The sequence below is a fragment of the Leptidea sinapis genome, chromosome 46, assembly GCF_905404315.1.
Source record: "Leptidea sinapis chromosome 46, ilLepSina1.1, whole genome shotgun sequence".
NCBI lineage: Eukaryota > Metazoa > Arthropoda > Insecta > Lepidoptera > Pieridae > Leptidea > Leptidea sinapis.
Genome location: NC_066310.1, coordinates 5351289 through 5375601, shown reverse-complemented (window position 1 = coordinate 5375601; position 24313 = coordinate 5351289). Strand labels below are relative to the sequence as shown.

General features: G+C 36.9%; 1 protein-coding gene and 1 non-coding gene across 2 annotated transcripts in view; both read right to left on the bottom strand.

Moving 5' to 3' along the window:
- Positions 1 to 24313, bottom strand: part of LOC126977926 (tyrosine-protein kinase receptor torso-like) — a 50630-nt gene that overhangs the window by 5996 nt on the left and 20321 nt on the right. Inside the window, exons 4-13 of the mRNA XM_050826618.1 lie at positions 23177 to 23438; positions 21539 to 21615; positions 20089 to 20227; positions 19085 to 19239; positions 15807 to 15921; positions 11091 to 11227; positions 9457 to 9649; positions 6712 to 6877; positions 5680 to 6087; positions 4425 to 4562 (exon numbers count right to left, since the gene is read on the bottom strand). Coding sequence (XP_050682575.1) covers positions 4425 to 4562; positions 5680 to 6087; positions 6712 to 6877; positions 9457 to 9649; positions 11091 to 11227; positions 15807 to 15921; positions 19085 to 19239; positions 20089 to 20227; positions 21539 to 21615; positions 23177 to 23438 — 1790 coding nt within the window. The remainder of the gene's footprint in view (positions 1 to 4424; positions 4563 to 5679; positions 6088 to 6711; positions 6878 to 9456; positions 9650 to 11090; positions 11228 to 15806; positions 15922 to 19084; positions 19240 to 20088; positions 20228 to 21538; positions 21616 to 23176; positions 23439 to 24313) is intronic.
- Trnai-gau (transfer RNA isoleucine (anticodon GAU)) lies at positions 11293 to 11366 on the bottom strand. Its single transcript has one exon. It is a non-coding gene; the product is annotated as a tRNA-Ile (tRNA).

Genomic DNA, 24313 nt, shown 5'->3' with positions numbered 1-24313 from the left:
CTGTTTTTAGTAAAATTTTTGAAAAATTTTTGCTTCAACAGCTACAAATGCATTTTTGTAAATTAATGAACAAAAATCAGTTTGGTTTCACTAGGGGTTTATCAACAATTAATGCGGGTACTAGACTCATTGAGCACATCTTTGACGCCTGGGAAGAGTCACAGGATGCATTGGGCATTTTTTGTGATTTGTCAAAAGCATTTGACTGCGTCCACCATGAAACTTTACTCCTCAAACTAAAGCATTATGGAGTGAAAAATAGAGCCCTAAATCTGTTAAAATCATATTTAAGCGAAAGAGTTCAGATAGTCGATGTAAATGGCAAACGGTCTTCGGGTAAACCTGTGGGAATAGGTGTTCCACAGGGTTCTATTCTCGGTCCTTTCTTGTTTCCTATATATATTAACGATCTACCGTTTGTGGTAGATGATAGCCATGAGATTGTATTGTTTGCTGATGATACTTCACTTATTTTTAAAGTGAAGCGACGTGCGGATATTGATGACGAGGTAAGCAATGCACTCAAAGATAGTGCGTTGGTTTGAGACGAATAATCTGCACTTAAACAGTAAAAAAACAAAGTGTTTACGGTTCATTACACCAAACACAGCGGAGGTACAAACCAACGTACTTATAAATGACCAGAGATTGGAACTTGTGGACACTACGGTCTTCCTGGGTATCACGTTAGATAAAAAGCTTCAGTGGGGTCCACATATTACCCATCTAGCAGATAGACTCAGCTCTGCGGCATATGCAGTTAGAAAGATTAGAGAGTACACGAATGTTGCGACCGCTAGATTAGTATACTTTAGTTATTTTCACAGCATCATGACGTACGGTATATTACTATGGGGTCATGCTGCTGACATTGATATAGTGTTTGCACTGCAAAAGAGAGCTGTTCGTGCTATATATCAGCTTGGTTATAGACAGTCTCTCAAAGAAAAATTTAAAGAAATAAATATTATGACTGTTTATTGTCAGTACATTTATGAAAATTTAATATATGTTCACAAAAATCGTCACCTTTTTGCTCTTAATAGTGATTTTCATTATTATAACACTAGAAATAAGGGATTGCTTGTAACTAATTCTAGTAGGCTTCATAAGATACATAATAGCTTTAAGGGTAAATGTATACACTTCTACAATAAAGTCCCAGCCACTGTTCAGGCATTATCTATAAATAAATTTAAATGCTTTATAAAAAAATGGCTCTGTCGTAAATCCTATTACTCCACTGCTGAATATCTAAATGATCGGACAGCCTGGGACTAGATTGTGATTATTTTATAGCAACTGTACAATATTGTATATTTTTATTGAAAAGAGCGCAAAAAAAAGAATGCTGGGAGAGTTTCTTGCGCCGCTTCTTCTCTCTCAGAGCGCCATTTGTTTCCGAAGCGGTAGTAGTATCTAGTAGTATAAGAAATGACATCAAAAAGAATTCTAAAGGAATCAATTTTGAGAAAATAAATGCCTTTTATGCCTTTTTATGCCTTTTATGCCTTTTATGCCTTTTTATGCCTTTATGCCTTTAAGAAGGACCCCAAGATCCCAAGACAGAGTGAACAGATTCAAGGGCATGGTCTCCAAGGGTGAGGTTGGACGTGATTATATTATGGGTGTTTCTAGTAAAGATGACATGCTGACACTTATTATAATTTAGAAATAATTTGTTTATTTTGCTATATATATTTATTAACTCGTAATCTGCAGTAAAGAAATTTTTTCGATTGATAGTAGCTGATGACATGATAGTTGTCTTATCAAAAGAACATAGAAAATCTAAAGGCATCAATGGAGAAATCTACTTTTCCGGGAAGTGTTGACAGTACTAGGTCTAAAAGCCTCGCATTGTTATTGTAAACAGCATTAATCTGTTTTAAATTCATAAAGGGCATGGTATGCAGCAATAATTTAGATGACTCAGTATTTGCAGACTGTAATAAAATTTCTGGAGTGGATGACCATATGAGATTGGGTAAATTAAAATTGCCCATAATTATGTAATTAGAAAAACGTGAGCTAGCATATATGTCATGTAATTTATCAAAGAATTTTAAGTATGCAGAGTAGTGAGAGGCAGGTGTAAAGTAACGAGTATTGAGAAGCAGACCAGAGTGAGATGGCAAATTAATATATATTTCCTCCAAATCCGGGGCTTCAAACTCAGTCAACCGTATAGCTATAATTTCTCTCCTCGCCATGACCATGACCCCACCGCCACCTTTTTTACGAGAGAGTTCAAGGTTTCTGTCTCATCGAAATATGTCATAATCCCCCGAATGCAGCTCTCCATCAAAAATAGAATCAACTAACCAGGTCTCTACCAGCACAATAATATCGTAGTTGCTAGAAAGAACACTTTGTCTGAATTTGTCAAGCTTACTCTTCATGCCTCCACAGTTTTGATAGTAAACAGATAAGGCATGTTGAACCATTAATCGTAGTCAAAAAAGATGAATAAGAAAAATATAGAAATTATAGTTAAAACCAGTTTCGCGCTCCGTACTGCAATAATAGAGTATAAATACAAAATTAAAATAATATGACATAAGTAAAAAAGACGAGTATTAGATATAGCAAAAACAGTTAAATGCCTGTTAAGGTAACAATAATAAATAACAAGTAATAAATATAGGTAATTTGGCTATAATATAATATACAAACAAATGGCAATATAGTCATACTAGTTTAGCTATATCATCATTGGATCTCACTTGAATGACTTTAGCTTCATCAGTTTTTCTAACAAAAATACTACAATTTTTTATCCATACATACTTATATCCTTTTTCCTTTGCAAGAAGCCTGACTTTACTGAAGAGTATTTTATTTTTCAGAGCTAGGTGCTCATTGACGTAGAATCGATTATTGTCATTAACACCAGGAGCAACTGCAGACCCGCTGAGCAATTGATCAATTTTCAGAGAGCCACGCACACGTGCGGCAGCAATAAAATCATCACGTTTTCTGCGAGTTGTTAATTGCAATATAATATTTTTCGGGTGATATGTGGGTACACCTGGCGCAACGCGATGAACAGTTTTTATGTCAGAGTCCTTTAGTTCAACGTTTAAGATCCTGCTAAGTGTATAAGAAAGCTGTATTAGTTTTTACCTTTTCTTTCGGGCACATTTTGGATCTCAATGTTGCAGGTTCTGGAGGCTTGATCGACGTCGTCGAATTTGTTGCGTAGGATTTCCAGCTCCTTACGCAGTGCCGCATTTTCCTCGAGAAAGTTGGACGGCAGGGAAGGGGAGTTTGTGACATTCGCCGATTCCACTTGAGCCAACCTTTCTTCCCATGTGCTCATGCGATTTTCTAGGGCACATATATCGTTCCTAAGTGTTCGTGAGACCTCCAAGATAGCAAAATTGAGATTATCACGCCACTGCTGCCTCAAGTCTGCAAGTTTTGTATCCATATATCTAGTTAAGGCCTCAGTATCTACGTTTAAGGATGCGGCTAAGTTAAGTGTGGGCGAGGTGGTCGTTGAATTTATAGCTTTCTTTTTTGCCTTACATGCAGATCACCTCCACTTTATTCTGTTCATAGGTAAAAATTTTTTAATGTCTGTTTCCGTCAAATCAGCACAGTAAAAATACAACCATGCTAAGCAAGAGGTACATTTAATGCCCTCTACATCAGATATACTTTTTAAACATTTACGGCAGTCCATTATTATAATTATCCCAATCAGAGTTTAATATAAGAACAATCCAAAGAGTATATTGTAGATTAGGCCAAAATCCTTGTATCCGTACCATATAGGTAAAGATCTTGATTCCAAAAAACCTAGGTAGAGCTTCCTGGTCAGGAAGTCAGTATCCTTAGCTATTTCTTGTAGGTGTATTCGTCGGGGCCAGAAATTTCCCAATATTGTTTCAAATTTGTTGACAAATAAATTTCTTGTGAGTCCTCTTTTCAGGTCCATGGTATTGGTATTTTGACTCTTAACCTTCGGCATGATAGTCATCCTTGCGTTAAAACTTTTTCAAATTCCATCACTTTGGCAAGAAATAATGACCGCAGAAAATACCATTGTAGAGTCAATACTGTCAATATTTGAATGCAGTCATTTAATACTGGTAAAGTGGGAGGCTCCTTTGCACTCGATGCCTAGATCATGGGTACCACAACGGCGCCTATTTCTGCCGTGAAGCAGTAATGTGTAAACATTACTGTTTCGGTCTGAAGGGCGCCGTGGCTAATGAAATTACTGGGCAAATGAGACTTAACTCAACTAAATCTTTTGTCTCAAGGTGACGAGCGCAATTGTAGTGTCGCTCAGAATTTTTGAGCTTTTCAAGAATCCGGAGCGGCACTGCATTTTAATGTTCAAGGCGTATCAATTACCATCAGCTGAACGTCCTGAAAAAGAACTGGGTGCGCGGAAATACTATATGTGTACTAACAGAGCGGGTGTGCAGTTGGCTGGCCGGGGCATGCGATACCCGGCGCGTAGAAGTCGTGGTAGTCTCGACACTCCTACCGCTGGGTAAGGGGTCGCACCAACAGTAACCACCTCCCACATGACCACGCCGAACGACCATCTGAATAAATGGAAAAATAGATTGAATTCAATAAACTGTGACAACTTTTATGTACTTGTTTGTGCATCATTTGAAATTAAGTCAATATTGTAATTAGTTCCGCCGCGCACACGATTCATGCAATTGGATCGAAATTTCGGCACCAAATTAATAAAATATATATCATGAGTATTCATCATAATAATTACAATGTTAAAGTTCCGCCATGATAAAAGTTTAAAAACTTATAAGTCAATATTTCTCATAATAAATAGGTAATCTAAAGTACACAAAAAGCCAATTTTATTGTATGCTTAACGATGTAAAAATTGTTTAACAGTCTGGACTATTTAGTGACACAAACTAGCTATTAGATACTATTTAATAGTTAACATTGTAAAGCTCGCAAGTTCAGGAATAGAGTTTTTTGGAAATAGGTTACACGATTTTTTGGGTTTTGATCAACATTATTATACAAATGTTTGTTTTCTTTAGTGTTACTCCCGCCAATATTTGTTTGTATTTTATGGGACGAGTCACGAGGGTATAAAAGAGCGGCTTCCGGCTCATTCAGTCTCGTGCCAGATTTTTGCGAGACAACACGTCCTGAGGATGCCTCGTATAGAGGCGAAACACGTGTCGAATTGTTTAAAAACAAATATTGGCGGAATTAACACTAAAGAAAACTTAAATTATTTGTATAATTATGGATTTCCGCAAAGTAACGCCTACTTCAATAAATTTTCAACATTATTATGACATTCAGTTAGTAAACTATTTAATCCGTTCGAGTGACGTATCGTCATAAAATCTTGTACGCTTTGTTAAAATCTTTAAACTCTCAGGTTGTGGCTTCATCTACAGGATCTATTTTACAGTTGATAACCTGCTCAACCCCAATATTTGCATATTAGGAAATTGACATGAGATGTCGCTCTTGTAAATCTAAACAATTTGTTATGTTTTAAAAGTGATAACCTTCACTTCTAGGATCGATTTTATGTCCCTAATCGTTCATAAAAATTTTTTTTGAATTTTTATTTGCGTATTAATCCTAGTAGTGAGGGATATCAGATTAAAAATATAAAAATTGTGTATCTAGTTGGTAAGCCTAAATAAATGAATACATATTACTCACACATCACTCTGCGTTGTATATATCCTGTGTGTCAGAGACTCCAAGGCCATCCACTTGACAGGCATCTTCCCATTACCCCTCTGCTTGTAGTGGTTCTCTTGGTAAATGTCTCTTGACAGTCCGAAGTCTGCGATCTTCAACGTGCCATCAGTGGACACGAGGACGTTTCTAGCGGCGAGGTCTCTGTGGACCACCCTGTTAGAAGCCAGGAACTCCATGCCCATAGCTATCTGTCTGCAGTACGACAGCAAGTCTAACAGCGTAAGTTCTGTGTCGCATACACCGTGAAGATCGTACAGTCTGTTTATGACCAAGGAGCCTTGATATTTGAGTTCATCACTGCTCTCTTCTTTATTATTGTTGTAATATCTGGCGTTACGACGAGATGCCATCAGATCCCATGAGGATCTGAAACAATTTAAGGGGATGTTTTAGTCACTCATGGATACTATATTATTCATTTATTTATATACAAGTTGATCAAAGGACCTTAAAAACATTTTGAGGCGTAAAGGTGCTTATGTACGGAAAAATTGTTGTTATATAATCATTATTATAGAAATAGAAGGTTATTTTATCAAATTACAATAACAACTTTACATGAAGCAAAAAAAAACTAAATTACAATTAAAATATTCTAATTATAAAAAAAGCGGCCAAGTGCGAATGAAATTAAGTTGGTTTTTAAACTACTTGTTCTTTTCTATTTGTAATGTTCATATGTTTTAGGTTTCGGAAACAAGTCGCTGTGACATACAGACAGACAGACAGACATGACGAATCCATAAGTGTTCTGTTTTTTGCCATTTGGCTACGGAACCCTAAAAACGCTATTTTATATAATAAATTAATAATTACAGAGATACCTACGTCTGCATTTACAGCATAATATTCAAATAAATCAATATGACTGTTTATTTACAATATGAAGTGGAGAATAGACGTACTTGTGTTTCACCAATATTGCTTATAAAAATAGCAAAAGATCGTAATAAATGGAATGTCCAAAAATAAGACATTTAACTAAGTTACCTCAGATAGGATAGTAGATCTCCTTTGCTGCAATACTCAGCCACTATGAGAGGTTTCCTGCCGCTGCAGCAGCCCACCAAACTGACAATATGCGGATGTGCTCCAACACTCTTCATCATTTCCATCTCCGCTCTAAACGCCCTGATCTCTTCCACTGAAGGAAAATCTGATAACGAATGATATATTTTTTATATTTCAATTAGGGACGAGACGAACAGGAGGTTCAGCTAATGGTAATTGTTACGCCTTGCCCATTACCATGCAGTGCCGCTCAGGGTTCTGGAAAAACCCAAAAAATCCGTACGTCTGCACTACAAATGGCCTCGTCACCTTGAGGCACGGTGTTAAGTCTCATTTGCCCAGTAATTTCACTCACTACGGCGCCCTTCAGACCGAAACAAAATAATGTTTACACTTTACTGCTTCACGGCAGTAATAGGCGCCGTTGTGGTACCCATAATCTAGCCGGCATCCTGTGCAAAGGAGCCTCCCACTACGTTACCAGTTACAACCACAATTAGGCTTCCGGTCGCTCAGCATTAGTGTTATAATAAACCATAGAATATAAGATCATTTATACGTCTAGATAGTTTGTCAGCTGTGAAAACGGCTAAAAAAATTGGGTTGGACTGTTAACCTCTATTTTGAGCAACGCACGCACACATAAATTATTACACACTAACATAAATTGATATACAAATCGCGAATGTAAACGTAGCTTATTACGCACAGTAAAGTAATAAACCTGGCCTGTTTTCATCAGTTGTCTAGCAGCAAGAGGCTCTATCTAGACGTATAAATTATGTAACCCATAGACTTATATAAACTAGCGTATAGATAAACAAACCGTGCGTGAGAGAAGAACCTCTATAGCGGAGATACAGATGTTGTTTAATATTGTTATAATTATTTAAATTAAGTATATATCTACCAGTTGGGGGCTCCTTTGCACAGGCTGCCGTTTAGGTTGTGGGTACCACAACGGCGCCTATTTCCGTCGTGAAGCAGTAATGTGTAAACATTACTGTGTTTCGGTCTGAAGGGTGCTGTAGCTGGTGAAATTACTGGGCAAATGAGACTTAACATCTTATGTCTCAAGGTGACGAGCGCATTTGTAGTGTCGCTCAGAAAATGTAGGTCACGGAAATGACACTTATGAATGTCAAAAAATAAAAATATTTTTTCTTATTTAATTTACCGCTACTTCGTAAAGGGTTGAGCTAATGAGAAGAAGTAGCAATAAACTCATTGCCACTCTTTTAAATCAAGATTTACATTTTAATTGTTTTACAAATCATTTCAATTACAATATGTATATGCAAAGTGACGCAACAAAAACACTCAAATGTCGAAAACTGAAAGGCTTACACGAGTAAGTCAAAAAAGAAAAAAAAAAAGTAAATTAATACTTATAAACACAAGAGTTATTGAGTATAGTAGATGCATATTGATGCATCCTTGACGCTATGTGTGGATTGCCACACATACCGTAAATAAATAGAGGAAATAGATTTTATATCTTCTATCCACCTTTTCCTAGGACGTCCTTTCCTCCTTTTTCCTATTGGCACTTCCCACATAGTTGAGATCGGTCAAATAGTTTAGGAGTTATTAGGGAACATACAAACAAACATTCTCTTTTATATATATAGATTTACGGTGTGTGTAGATGGAGCAGCTACTGTACTCAACAGTTTCTGTTTTGTATTAATTTACTTTTTTGACTTATGTACTTTCGTGTAAGGTATTGACTCTTTGACGTTTGAGTATCTATTTTGTATCACTTTACATATATTGTAATTGAAATGATTTGTAAAACGATACAGGTGAAAATGTTCATCTATTAAAGTAGCAATGAGCTTCTTGCCACTTCTTCTCATTAAAACTGAACCTCTTACGAAGGGGCGGTAAATTTAAAAAGAAAAGTAAACTTTTGACATTCAAAAGTGTCAATTCCGTGATAGGTCACGGAATTGACACTTTGCAAATAAAATCACTTTATGAATAAAGTGATTTTATTTGCTATATGCAGGGGCATATCATATAGGCAATTAGGCAGTGCCTACCTCCTTATATACCTAAATAAATATAGCACTAGTGTTAAAGTTAATTTACTACCTAAGGTAGGCAGTCTACATATTGCATATACGAAGGAAGCAGCGTTTCATAACTTATGTCGTACTGTCAGATCAAAGCTCAACTACAACTGGTTAGATCTACAGTGCCTACCTTGCTGGAAAACCAATGCACGCCCATGGCTATATGTCCAATTATAGGAATGTTAGAGACCCCGCAAACTGCAGACTTTTGATCGGCCGATAGTTTGGTTGGTTTCTTAATCAGTATGAAGATGTATGAGAGTGCGCATATTATAACGATTCGATTTTCGAAAAAGTTTGATGGGCTACACAATTGCCTTCAAACTGAACCGTCAGCAAACTATCGGCCGACTGTTAAATCAGTACAGCGCTCTTCTAGGCGCGCACACCACCGATTGTTTAGTCGGCCAGACTCATCAATAGCCGATTTAAAACTAATTGCGAATCGTCCCTAAAACTGTCGGCCGATAGTTGTCTAGTGTGCGCACTCATCACAGACCCAACTGTTTAGTCGGGCCAGTGTGCGCACTTAACAGCCGAACTCAACCAAACTGTCGGCCGATCGAAAGTCAGCAGTTTGCGGGCTCTCTTAAAGTTATGAAAATTGAATTTTATAACGATATCTTATAATAAAGGTTTATGTTACCTTTCAACATTTTTACAGCGACGTATTTGTTCAATGGCGCGAGTGTTCCTCTTCTAACGACACCGAAAGCTCCCTCCCCGATGATCTCATGCAGCAGCAGTCGTTCAGGTTTCACCTCCCATTGGTCCTCCGAGGCGGAATCCACGCTGCATATATCCATTTCACCATCCTTTGAAAACTTTTGTCCCATTTCCTAGAAAAATTAAAATTTCATCTTTATTATCAACACAAGTTGTCTATTAATTGAAAAAAATATTCCCCATATATAAATAACTCGACACGACTTTGTCCGCGACTTTGTACGCGTGAAGTAGTTTGGGAAGTATTTTTAAATTTTTTGACACACTGCGAATAATACACATTTAAAGCGCTCTTTCCGCTTCTGGCGGCGCTCTTTTTCTATAGAGCAAATATCCCTTGTCATTGTGGATAGTTTCTTTAGTATTTCCCTGTGAACTTTAATCTCCTATTTCATCCCCATGTAGGTCATAATTTCAAAAATTCTCGAACAAATACTTATGAATTACTTCTTATCAAATGCCTAAATACAAAGTTTTATAGTGTTATCTACGATAATGACGAACTTCCATCCCCTATCTCAACGCCTTCACTTATTTTTTCGCAACAAAAAGTAGTCTATGTCGTTTTCCAAGCTCTAGTCTATCCCTGTACTAAATTTCATCAAAATCGGTTCAGTTGTTTAAACGTGAAAGCGTAACAAACAAACTTACATTCACATTTATAATATTAGTAATGATTTACTGATATGATTGAAGTATTCACAGATTTTTTGAATATTAAAACGATTAGAATATACACTTTAAAGATTATAGACGGCGTGGCAGTCCGATAATTTATTTATTTATTAAGATTTACCAGTGGTCAAGAAAAGCAATGGTCAAAAACCACAGTATTACAATAATGCGTGACAAATATTGATTTGTCAGTGTGTCCAAGCGCGGCCGACTGTTAACGACTTGTCAAATCAAAATAGGTTACAGTAGATTCGGTTTCCTTTTCTATCTTGATTAGAGATGTTCCTCTGTGTCACGCTGTTTACATGCTTTTTATCAGCTTCACCTGTATGTATGTTTGTTTGTAACCGACTCATTTGGACGCGATTTTAACTCACTATAAACGGCCAGATTTCTTAGATTTATCGAAGTTATTCCATTTTTCAATTTGAAAAATAAGATTTTTGGTATTTTATGTATTTTTTTCATTTATCGTAGATACGGCAGGAATTGATGTTCATTTTAAATTTCAACCATTATCTTTTACGCTAGTTATAAAAATATAATAAAAATAGCTTGTAAAAATTGGAAGATAGTTGCCAAAGACAAATGGAAAAGTCTGGAGGAGGCTTTCACCCTAACATAAGAGGGGTTTTTGCATGTTAAATTTTAGGTACCATTCTAAATCGTATATCATATAATTTCTGTTTTCATATATAAACTAAGATTATACACATAACTATACTACCCAAAATCTAAATGTAAATAATCTAAGAAAATATGTCTGTATTTTTTATTTTTTTTTAATGCGAGAAATAAAGGACTTTTTATCATTATTATTTTTTGTTTTATTGTAATTCTATGATTTAAATTTTAAATACTATGACAAAGTCCGGTTACCGGAAAGAAGAGGTTCGGCCTGTCTTCATTGAGGCGTCTCCACCAGATGAACATAGCCGCCAGTACCACAACCACCACTGAAGCTAATACCCACAGCACGAGGTACGCAATCCTGAGTGACGTCATTTCCGAGCGCTCTGCACAGATACATAGGTAATTATTTGTTTTTATTACACAAATAAAACTTGAAAACAAAATTTTGTGATCGATGCGGGACTCGAACCCGCGACCTCTCGCGTATCCTGCGAGCGCTCTTACCAACTGAGCCAAACGTTCGAGTGACGTATCGTTTACAAAATCTTGTATGCTTTGTTCAACATTCAGGATGCTCGCACGGAACGCGCAGAGGTAGTGGTAGCTAGAGGTAGCTCGAGACTCGCATCGTTCAAAAAAATTTGTTTCCAAATTTTATTTGTGTAATAAATTTAATCTCAGAAGTGTGGGTTATCACTTTGATACATAACAAATTATTCATTATTTATTTTATTTATATTTAAACTAAAGTGAAAAAGAAATAGATGTGACAGTTGTGATGTGCGAAGTGAACGATGGCTGGTCCATGCGTCAATTCGTAAACGGGTGCTGCTTGTGGTGCCAGGTCAACCTGTTATAGATAATAAATAGTATTTGTTGGATGTTGTTACTAATTGGACGTAGTTCCAAAAAAACGTTCCAAACCACAGACATGCCGGAATTGAGTTAAGAACACAAAACTGGTCACGTGATTCATATTAACGGTCTGACAAAAAATGGCATCCCTACTGTCACTCTTTAAATGACATCATGACTTAGTAGCCCAGCCCACATGTATGGAATACACTAATATTTATTTAACTTCGAAACACGAATTCCTTAAAACATGTTTGTGGATTGGAACGTTTTTCAGGAACTATATCCAATTATGACCCTAATCACGACCATCATGTTCACGAAGCACTTAAACAAACAGAATTTTAACTCTAAAGGTTGATGCATCCAATATACGATAATTTATATTATTACAGTTTATTCCTTAGTACTTTTAATTGAATATCAGATATTTACTTTTAACACGATTACAGCATCTTACGAACTTATTTGTTATGCATATCAGAGTCATTGTAAAATACTCTATTTGATTGAAAAGAGTGGCTGTTGAGTTTCTTACATGTTCTTCTCCCGAGCTTTACTTTATCCTACTAGTAGCTGACCCGACAGACGTTGTTCTGTTCGGAATAAAAAAAACTCTTGCGGATGGAATTTTGGAAAATCCGTTCTTAGCTGACCTCTACTCGGTGAAAAGAATATTCCATATTTATACCAAATTTCAAGTCTTTAGCTCTAGTGGTTCCAGAGATATCGTGATGAGTGGAAATACGTGGAAATTTCTTATATATATATAGATTGAACTTCGGAAATGGATTGTCTTGATTCATACCACAAACTTTCAAGGATTGGCCTTAAGATTTGAATGGTTAGGGCGAATGCGAGACGGATCGGAAATTAAAGATTTGCGGGCTAACTCGTCATACAAAATGTTCATTAAGTAGTTGCTGCAGATCTGAAGAATTGCTATTATCATTGCTGCATTGATCTCTTGACATCGATCAAGTTATTTGTCCATGTTGCCCATGAAGTATAATTGTAAAAATTTAAACTGTGCATCTTCGAGAGGTTGCAGTGATCCAATACGATGGTGAATCTTTCCTTATATCTACAATATCAAAAGCAAAACCCGTATACTGATTTATAAACACTTTTTTTAGAATTAGCATACACAATACATAGGATTAAGTATAGTACGTATGTCATTCTTTTACTGTATTGTGTGTAAGTATGTAAATAAATAAATACCTTGAATGTCGAATTAAATCCTCGTTCTTAGATGTCTGCCTCAAACGAGGTCATTTAGAAACAAACATTGTATTTTTGAGTGTTTTCTAGAACATGGCAGCACAATTCTTGCGTTTCTCCGCAGAATACTCGCAAACAACGTCCATTGGCCCACTGCGAAAGCTAGTATGCAAGCAGTACTACAGTACAGTAAAGTACTGCAATCGTATCGAAACGCTGCTCGATTCAAATCAGTACTTCATAAACTTCTGCTTGTGCGTCGAAAATTATCTATAAGTTGTTGGTCTCTGAGGTTTTACTGGATGATATCGTATTGCCAGCCGATCCGTTTTACTGGCAGCTACGCTTTGCTCTTGTGATTCATAGCACAAAGACGATCCATACTAACGCGGTTCTTTTCACCTGCAATTTCTTGTTCTTCTTCAGTCCTTTCATTCGCAATATTTCGAATCCTAGTTGCATTACGTCTTTGTCGGGAATAATTTGATCGTCTTGGTCGTGACATTGTTAAAGATTATATCGGCACAATAAGCTAATAGAAACTCGAAACAAACACACCAACCGGTCAACTTGAATAACATGACGTGCACTGTCAGTTGTATTTTATAACTCATGTAGCGTGAAACTAACAAAAAACTTTATTGAATTATTTCTATTCTCGAGATGTCATCAAAATGTCAATCCATACAAAATGTATCAGAAAATATTTTTTTTTATAATAATATTTTATCGTAATTTTTTTGATATTTTATGACTTATTATATCCTATGTCCGTCTCCTGGCTCTAAGCTACCTCCTCACCAATTTTCAGACATATAGGTAAAGCCGTTCTTTATAAATAGTGTAACTAACACGACTTTCTTTTATATATACCTATAGATTAGATTCACAAATTCGAATTACTCAAATACTTTTATGACGATTCAGAAGCACTCAGCTTAAGCCAATTGAATAAATTTTTAAATTTATTTCACTTGACTTGCTGGTAAGTAGGTTGTCTTGAAAAAGAATTATTTTTATTTTTTGGTATGTATTTGTGAAAAAACATCCGGGTGTTTTTCACTTTTAATCCTTTAAAAAACACTCGGCATTTCTCTCTAATATAAAACTGTTTACCAAGGCTAACAATTATAGAGTTAAATCTTATTTTTTGACGAAATTCTTTGTCCACAGACTGTAATTTTTTGGATAGGATATAATTATGGATGAACTATTATGGATCAAGGTCGGGGTGGTCTAGACTCTAGCTGTTCAAGTATGGCCTTTGGTGAGATGTGAAAGGGTTCATTGTCTTAGTGTAAAAGAACTTTTTCCAGAAAATATGGTCGTTTTCTGTTATTCACCTTCACCTTTTGAAATAGCGATGCATGACATGCTTTGTTCTGTTGCTGAACAATCCGTTAAGGCTTAACTACATGACTAACATATAAAAACATTCTTCGAATATTTGCTAGCTGATATAATTGAAATATTTGCCTTTTCTTAAACCGACACCCATTCGAAGTTCCACTGTTTTGACTGAATTTTAGGTTGGGGCGTTTATTGGTGTGTCAATGATTCACTCCATCTGACATCCAGAAGTTTCTATGACAAAAGCAGAGGCTTGTAGTTTAGCACCACAGAGTCCTCAACAAGCAAAATGTTGAATCCCTTTTCCGCAATTTAAAATCCGGCGAAAAACTTAACGTCTTTTAAGTACCTAAAGGATAAGAAACGCTCTTGTGATTACTTTGGTGTTGCAAAAGAGTATGGGCCATTTCACACATTTGTCTCCGTGTTTAATAGGAATACGAATTGTTAGACTTAATATGAAGGCTTCCCTTCAAAAATGTAATAATCATTAGCAATATATAAAAGCCTTAGAAAAAGTGTTAAATAATTCTGTACTTTACCTATATTGTGGCGTATATTATTATCAAGTAGTGAGAACGAATAAATACTGATTTTCAGGAAATAAGCACATTAAGAAAAAGTGAAAAAAAAAAATAGTAGGTACCCAATTACTAAAGTTGAGGACCTCTGCCTGCGGCCATTTTCATTTTTCTCTGCCCACACACCCATTTCGTTCATGTACCCTGCGAAGGGCGTGCGAGCAGCGGGCGGGCGGCGGCAGTAACGAAAGTTTTGTATTAATAATAAACATCACCCGCCTTATTCGTATGAGCCGCCGCGCCGCGCAGCCGATATACGCCCTTGAACCGAGGTCAGGGTGATAACTTTAATTTACTGGTAGAGTAAATAAGTCAGGAGGAAATGTTCTTTTTACTGTAACATTTAATCTACTGGCTTTTGATTTTTATTTTAGATTTAGTGGTGTCCTCGCGTTCAACTTCATATCCGTGTCAATAATCGTAGAGGACTTTCTTAACATAGTGTATATTGTTATATTTAACAATAATTGAATCATCATCATTAGCCGGAAGACGTCCACTGCTGGACAAAGGCCTCCCCAAAGATTTCCACGACGACCGGTCCTGCGCTGCCCTCATCCAACGTATTCCGGCGATCTTGACCAGATCGTCGGTCCATCATGTGGGGGGCCTACCAACACTGCGTCTTCCGGTACGTGGTCGCCATTCGAGGAGTTTACTGCCCCAATGGCCATCTGTCCGTCGAACTATGTGCCCTGCCCACTGCCACTTCAGTTTCGCAATCTTTTAGACTATGTCGGTTACTTTGGTTCTCCTACGGATCTCCTCATTTCAGATAATAACAATAATTCAATAGCTGATGAAAAATATAATTTAATTCAATTCAATTCATACGAGTATGTAGATTACTCGTAGGTTGTTACGTAAAGTATTTTTAGTAAATTTTCAGCTATTTACGGTAAAGTCGATGTAAACTGATTATGTCATCTAATATTATTAACATTTACTTCACCTGGAAAAAATTCTGTCTCGCTAGAGACGGCCCTGCCGCGAGGGTTGATGGCGTCCACAGACACGCTGTACATGTCTGTACCGCGCACGCCATTGAATATGACTTCCGTAGAATTCTGTAAATATGTTTGTATATAATAGGTGGTACTACGGAACAGAAAAAAAGGCCGGCCACATATGGAGTATTGCTATCATCTCTGGTCTGGCGCATTCCAGTATCAGCTCGATCCATTTAACCGCGTGCAACGAAGAGCAGTTCGAATTGTCGTGAACCCAGTGCTCTGTGAACGGCTGGATCATTTGGCGTTACGAAAAGATGTCGTTTCATTGTGTGTCATGCATTTATCAGCTGATTCCTGCCGCCGAATTCCACCTTCGCACGACACGCAAAAACGGTAGGTACACAAATTAGGTAGCATCCCCACCATCTGGATGTGTGGCGGTCCTCCACAGTACGCTTTTCAAGGAGCTTTCTTCAACGTATTACAAAGCTGTGGAATGAGCTTCCTTAGCGGTGTTTCTGGGACTATACGACATGGGTTCCTTCAAAAAAAGCGGGTACCTTCCTCAGAGGCCAGCAACGCTCACGTGATTCCCCTTCTGTTGCTAGAGAATGTGGGTGCCGGTGATCTCTTAATACCAGGTGACCCGTACGCACGTTTGTCCTCCTTTTTCCATAAAAAAGAGGTTGGTTAGTCTTAGATATACTAGCCTAAAAACCACGTGACAGCCCCATAATGAGTGAACAGTTTTGATTGTGAATTAATATTTAAAATACAGGGTGGCGCAATAGAACGTGCATATTTAAAATATTGATTAAAAAATAAATACAAAAGGTATAGTTAAAATAAAACTGAGGTATTATTAAGAAATAACTGAAGTTTATTTTTTAAAAATAACATCGTCTATGTGATGACCCTCTCTACGACGACACTCCTCTAATCGCAAACGGAATTTATTGAAAACTTTCTTCAGTAATGCTGGTGTAATTACTGCCATTTCACCACGAATATTCTCCTTGAGCTGATCGATGTTTTTCGGATTATTGCTGTAGACTTTGTTCTTGAGGTATCCCCACAAAAAAAAGCCAGAAGGCGTCACGTCTGGACTACGTGGAGGCCATGGAATATCACCTCTTTTCAAAATCAGTCTGCCAGGGAACAACTGTTTCACAACCGCCATGGAGTCATCTAATGTGTGACAGGTAGCTCCGTCTTGTTGAAACCAAGTCCTAGAATTCACTATTCTTGAATTTTCAAGCTCTGGAGCCAAAAAACCTTCCAACATCGCAACATAGCGTTCTGTATTAACAGTGACGTTTTGCCCCCGCGCATTTTCAAAGAAAAACGGTCCAATTATTCTTCTACCAGAGATTGCTGCCCATACTGTCACTTTAGGACTATGCAGTGGTTTCTGGTGCTTGAGTTTGGGATTCTCACTGTTCCAGTAACGACAATTTTGACGTTTTACGAACCCATTGATATGTAAGTGGGCCTCATCTGAGAAAAGGATATTGTCAAAATTGGAAAATCGATTAAGCATTTCATTAGCAAATGCGAGCCTTGCTCCGAAGTCAGACTCTTTCAATTCTTGTGTTAACTGCAGCTTGTAAGGATGCAGTTTAAGATCCAAGTTTAAAATTCGTTGCAAACTTCGTCTCGATAAGTGTAAGACAGACGATCTCTTGCGAGTAGACATTTGTGGATCTCCTCGTACAGACTGCATAACTCTCTCAATATTGTCGTCGGTCCTAGATGTTCTTGGATGACCTTTTGCTTGTGGTTTAAACGTTGAACCAGTCTCTTCAAAACGCTGTACCCATATTTTAATTAAATTAGCACTTGGAGCTTCACTAATTTGCCGTAGTCCATATTAGAACAATATAAACGCCTAGTAACGATGTATGAACGAGAGTTCTCGTAAAATGCACGCACGCAAAATGCGCGACGCTTCCCGTCAAAGTGACTCATAGTGACTAAAACTCCATGAGCCCGCCTACCCAACGATGCAGACTCTTCCCGCCCGCGCACTTTCTACCCCGCGAAAAAAGATGATGCAATATGCACGTTCTATTGCGCCACCCTGTATTAAGTAGGTAATGCCAAGCATGGCTGACAATTTACGACTTGTCAATCAGAATCGGTTACAGTGACAAAAGATCCTTGCCTCTCCTATTTTGCTGTATCTCGTTAACATATATTCTTCTCTCTCGTGCGCTTTGTCTGTCTATACCCTAGAATATAGTAATCTATGGTCGGTACTAACTAACAACACAATATTTTGGGAAAGTTAATGGTTCCAAAGATTAAAAATGAAAAATTAATCATAAAATTGAATGAATATGTGGTGCCAGTCATATATAACGAGATAACGTGGCTGAGGAGTGTAACCAAACTAAATAAAAATTCAGTTAAATTTAAAATGAAAAATGCGCTGTTGAATAGCATTCTCAGCTCACTAAACGTTGTTCAATGTTATTCAACAATGCTATATGCTAATTTGGTATAGATTAGGTAAATCTTTTCTTTTGTATAATATTAATAATTCTAATAATGTTTAGTTGTAAGTGCTAATAGTTTAGTTTAAAGTAACTAGTAATTAAGTATGTACACCTAATTAAATGTTTTTTAAGCGCATTAACTTGCCAACAAACTGTTAAAGTTTGTCAAGATATATTAATAAGTTAAAAGTGTACTTATTTAATTAAAAAAAAAAAATAAAAATATTAGGTCTGGACTACAGAAGGCCTTGTTCACATACAACGAACAACGTCAAACGGTAGGATTTCATTATCTTTCATATTTTACCATGAGAATTTATGCTCTTTAATGTACTGAATACAAACACCAAAATCAGAAAAGTCTGGAACTGAGATTGATGCGTTACAGATTCATTTATTTCAAACAGTTTACCAACTACCAGTGAGAGGCTCCTTTGCACAGGATCCTGTCTAGATTATGGGTACCAAACGGCGCCTATTTCTGCCGTGAAGCAGTAATCTGTAAACATCCTTGTGTTTCGATCTGAAGGGCGCCGTAACTAGTGAAATTACTGGGTAAATGAGACTTAACTCCTTATGTCTCAAGGTGACGAGCGCAATTGTAGTGCCGCTAAGAATGTTTGGGTTTTTCAAGAATCCTGAGCGGCACTGCATTGTAATGGGCAGGGCGTAGCTTATTCTCATAAAAAAAACCGTATCATAAAAATCTCAAACCAGCAGTTTTTCTACTCGTTTCTTCCGATATGCCTTACTATTTATAACTATTCCTTTGCTCTTACCCCAGTTATGTTGGCAGTATAAAACTGGTCTGCATAAAGAGTGACGTTGTAATAGCTTGGTGGATGTTTGGGGTAGCTCCATCTCACTCGCACAGACCAAGAGTCCGGACTGTCTTCTATTGCCTCCAATGTCAACGGCTTCACGAGATCTGGTGCTGCAACAGATATACAACAGATTTCAACTGGCAAGTTAAGGTTCCATTTGGCCAAGTGATTCTACTTTAGCTTTTCAACAAAAAATTATTTGTACGAGTACCAATATTTTATTCATTAAGGCCGCTTTCGCAAGTAATCGCCAAAATAGCGCATAATGAAACCTTTCCTTAACGGCTTATATTAAGCTTTTATTTAAAAAAAAAAGACGTGTGGCACTCGGGGACTGCCGCGGTAAAGCTATTGCATAGCATTTTTTATCAACTTATGCAATTATAATTATTTATTTTATTTATTTATGCAGTATTTTTTTTGATAAAATTAATTTAAAAAAAGCAAACGGGAAGTGAGTAAAATTCAACTTGCAAGATTTGATTACAGACAGACAACGGGACAGGTGAAATTAAATAAAAATGCTTGTCATAATAATAAAAATTAAAAAACGTGATAAAAAAATAAAGAAATTAAAAAAAATCAAGACGTACCCCAGGCTCGAACCTGAGACCTTCTGCACAAAAAGACATAGAAATATATATATAGATCTAGTAAGTAAGTGTTAGGTTATTTTCGTTACGGAATTTCTGGATTCGGTCTCCACGCTCAAGGCCCGCGATAGAATCTATGCAATAGCTTAAAAATAATAATGTATCTATAGAATATGATAAGATTTTTTTTCCACCTCTTTTTCAGCACTTTTTCCAAGTAAAATATGGAACAAGATTCTTTTATTGATATGTCTCATTTATTTATTTATACTCTCATTTTAGGACGACGATGCCTTTGTACCTGAGTTACTGTGGTGCTGATTTAACCACAAGCTTAGTTCTACAGTGTCGTAAATAAATACTCACATGGTTCGCAGCCTGGCAAATCATCGCAAGATGGAGTCTTATACGGAAATTCAGTAATGCCAAACTTTCCAACAACTGTTGCGATGCAATTGTCGTCCAATGGCAAGTCCCTTACGATCACCCGCCGGTTCTGATTGGGCTAAGCATAAAATAGATGCCTTAGTTTAAAATTTCAAAAGAGAACAATTCAGAAAAGGGTTCCAAAAGAGTCCAACTCGAGTTGTTACTGCATGAAACGAAAATGTTCTAGAGTTATGAAGAAATATTGGAAATAACAAATAAGCTGTATTCACTTATCGACTTGTTTCTCTGTGGTATAGTGGTATTTTATCGTTTATGGAACAAATTCTCATACTTATATCTAAAACTTACTGAATTTCATACTTGTTACACTTTGGAACTAAGATATCGATATGGTTAGCAAAGACGAAGTTATCTACAGTAACTAATCTTGGAATAGGACTCAATGCAGTTTATTGGCATATAAAAACGAATTGAGCTATTCAAAAAATATTCAACTTCATGTAAATTCAAATGTAAGTCTTAATTCAGAATGACTATATCATTCATACTATTTATATATTTTTTATTCAAACAAAACATATCTTATAACTCTATTTATACTTAATACTATGATTAGGTACCTATATTCAATTAAAAATATAATTACGGGGAAGTGTACCAAGAATACTGGCAGCATTTCCGCGTTCGACAGCTAGGCCGATATGTTGACCGAAATAGCTGCCAGCGCTTGGGTTTCCAGCGCCCTATTGAGGCGCGAAGATAGTACTTTGTACATTGTTCGCGCCACTGGGCCCCACGGGCCAAGTATCTCGTCACCAAACAATACGAAGTTGTAAGACTCACTGAGACCGTCATATTTGCGACGCTTGCTGTCTTCGGCAGTCGAAGCAGCAACCCCAACACCAACTGACGTAACTTGGACAACAGATGGTGCCAGTGTCGACGCAAGTAACGTTTCACACCAGTGCCCTACCTCGTGCCCAAGCCACTAGGGTCATTCCATCAGGAAGCTTACCATCGCGGCAGGTAATATTTGGCTCTAAAACAGCGCGGCAAATGCCCTGCGGATGACTTCATTAATGCTGGAGTGACGACTGGTACGGCCTGACGATTTTAGGCAGAATAGCCCGTGACGCCCAGGCCTATCTACCTGAACGCCAAATCGGCATTGATGTGGTTCATTCAATTTAATACCTAGCCGGAGTGATATTTGTAAATTGTATTTATGTATACAAACCATTACTTTTTCTGATTAAGGTATATTGTGCTACCGGTCTAAAATGATATAAAACTATTCATTGCATTGTGGGTCAAACCACAGAACATATAAAATCTCTTTTAGCTCTTCTTTGGGTCAAACTAACATTTAAGATAGTATATTCAATAAAAGTATTGCGTGTACTTATTTAAAGTAAAATTTACTCACATAAACTTTCTTTCTAAACACAGTTCCAAGTGTATTGTCACTGCAACGATTGAAGATACTGAAGCAAGAATCCGTGGCTGAAATAAAAATAAAAATTTTAATTTTCCTGTTTTTGTTATTGTTGTTTGTTTGAAAAATATTTTTTAAGTTATACCTCTTATGGCGCGTTTTGGAAAAAATAGGAGTTATTTGTTTATTAAATCTAGAAGTGAGGGTTATCACTCTAAAAACAACAAACTGTTTAGATTTACAAGAGCGACATCTCAAGTCAATTTCCTAATATGCAAATTAATAAGGTTGAGCAGTTTTTCAACTGTAAAGTAGATCCTGTAGATGTAGCCAAAACCTGAGAGTTGAACAAAGCATACAAGATTGTATAACGATACGACACTCGAACGGTTAGCTGAGTTTTTTAGAGCACCGGCACGGATTGCCGGAGGTCTTGGATTCGAGTCCCGCATCGTTCATAAAAATTTTTGTTGGTTTTCAAATTTTATTTGTGTAAAAATAGGAGTGTGATTTAGACACGCGAAATTGGTAGATAAATTTCTCTCTAGTATCAAAGAGGATGTAAATACTGCGTAATAAGCGGCGGGACTGCCTTAGTAAAAATTGAAATTTAGTTTAGTATGAAACGTGCAGTCATTTGACATAAGTATAATTCGGCTAAGTTTGAAAGCGAACAGTTGCATAAAACGTAGTAGATTTCGGCTATCTCCGTTTTTTTACAAGATTATAGCCGTCATCTGTCAATCTATCAATGACTGCACGTTTCATACAATCGAGTGAATCGCTTTTTTCTTAGAGAGGTTCGCTAGGCTGGAATGAAGTGATATTATATTTACTTAGCAAGTGACACTGTCAATACATAACAACAGAAAATTACGGCAGCTAAGACGTCAGAGTACTGCAGAGTTTCGTATTCGAAATAGTTGTAACTTTTTATACTGGGGCCTCATTTTTGCGATAAGGCGAAGACTTGCTTTATCGTGACACGTCCTAGACAAACAATTCGTTGTATCACTTTTGTATAAAAGTTTTGGAGTTGTTTTTGATGTGAAAGGCTATGATGCACGTAAAACAGATTTATGGCGTGGCGACGCATGCCGTGGCGACGCGTCGCCTTGTCACAGTAATACCGTCCTCAGAGGCAACATCGAATATAACTATTACCGAAGTCACTGATTAAACGAATTAAGTAGTCACGATTTGAAATAAATTCGTAAATTTTTGTATTTAATGAAAATAAATGTTTATTCAATAAATAGTCATCGTTATCTGGAAAAAAATCGTAATATTTTATTTTATCATTATGACATATTTAGTTCCTATCACAATATGTTCTTTTCTGCATATTACTTTTACAAAATAATGTCGATGTTTCACATCTGCCAGGCGTCCCGTGAAGGCTCACATTTTTTTTGTTGTATGACAATGAAGTAGGTATAACTTGGTACTAAGTGCACAAACTTTATAGTTACATGTTACTTACCTACTATTTTTGGACACTTGGCTAGGATTAAACAACTTTATCACACTTAGGGTAAATTCTTATTATTGTTTCTCAATTAAAATCTAACTTATTGTTTTTCTTGAGCACATTGCCTCATACTGATATTAGGTATATGAAAAACTTACAATCAAAATTGTTCCACGATAGTTCCGCACTTATATAGTACGTCCCAATTGTATAGTTTTCTATCAAAAATATTGGATTCACAATATATTCTCTGTGCTCCAGGTTTTTCTTAATTTCCTCCCAAGGATGGATCTCTGGCCCCTTTTCCCAGCCGTTTATGCTTCCATCTTTACTCAAAGCTGTTGACCAAAATGTAAAATTCCCTGGAGGGATGAAAATAGTTCCAATCTCTTCAGACGGCTCCATGAGGTTGTAATTGACCTGTAATTAAATAAGGCATCATAAGGGAATGAGAAACAGGCATGCTGCCGCGCTATGTCGATGATTTAAATATCCCCAGATTCCAATATTCAGTCTGGTGCTGAAGGCAACGAGAAACCGATGCAAGTATCTTGCCCAAGAGAATTGTCACGTTAGGTTGAGAACAGTACACTCCGTGGCAGGAGCAAACTGATCTTGGAATTTTCCACGAATGATCGAAAATCCTAACAAAATATTTTCAACTTAACTAACAGCCGTTCTCTGTAGTATGTCCTTATTACTGTCAGTAATTAGCTGCCAATAATCTGAAGCTGTCCCAATATACCCGATAAGTCATTCTTATCGCCTTATATTGGGACGCGTGAATTACAATTTCCATACAAACTTCTATCGCTGGTAAGCTATACGTGCTCCCATTGACAGACAGCGTGTACGGATAAGGTGAGTTACCGTCGCTGAGTTTATTGGGACAGAAAAGTCAACGATAGTTACGATTTTTATCTCACGTAGGCCACAACCAGAGATAGACTGAATATTGGGAACGGCCGCAAATTGATGCAATCCCACTTGTTCAACATAGATACTTATCTATGTTGTAATTATTGCTCATCTACAATGAGAAAAAAAAACATCAAAAAAAAACAAAGCTTAAATCAAGTACCGTAATAATAATAAAAAGGATAATTATGTCAAAATAAGTATTTAATCAATTTCTTTTCATCATCATCATCATCAGCCGGAAGACGTCCACTGCTGGACAAAGGCCTCCCCCAAAGATCTCCACGACAATCAGTCCTGCGCTGCCCTTATTCAACGTATTCCGGCGATCTTGACCAGATCATCGGTCGATCTTGTGGCCTACCAACACTGCGTTT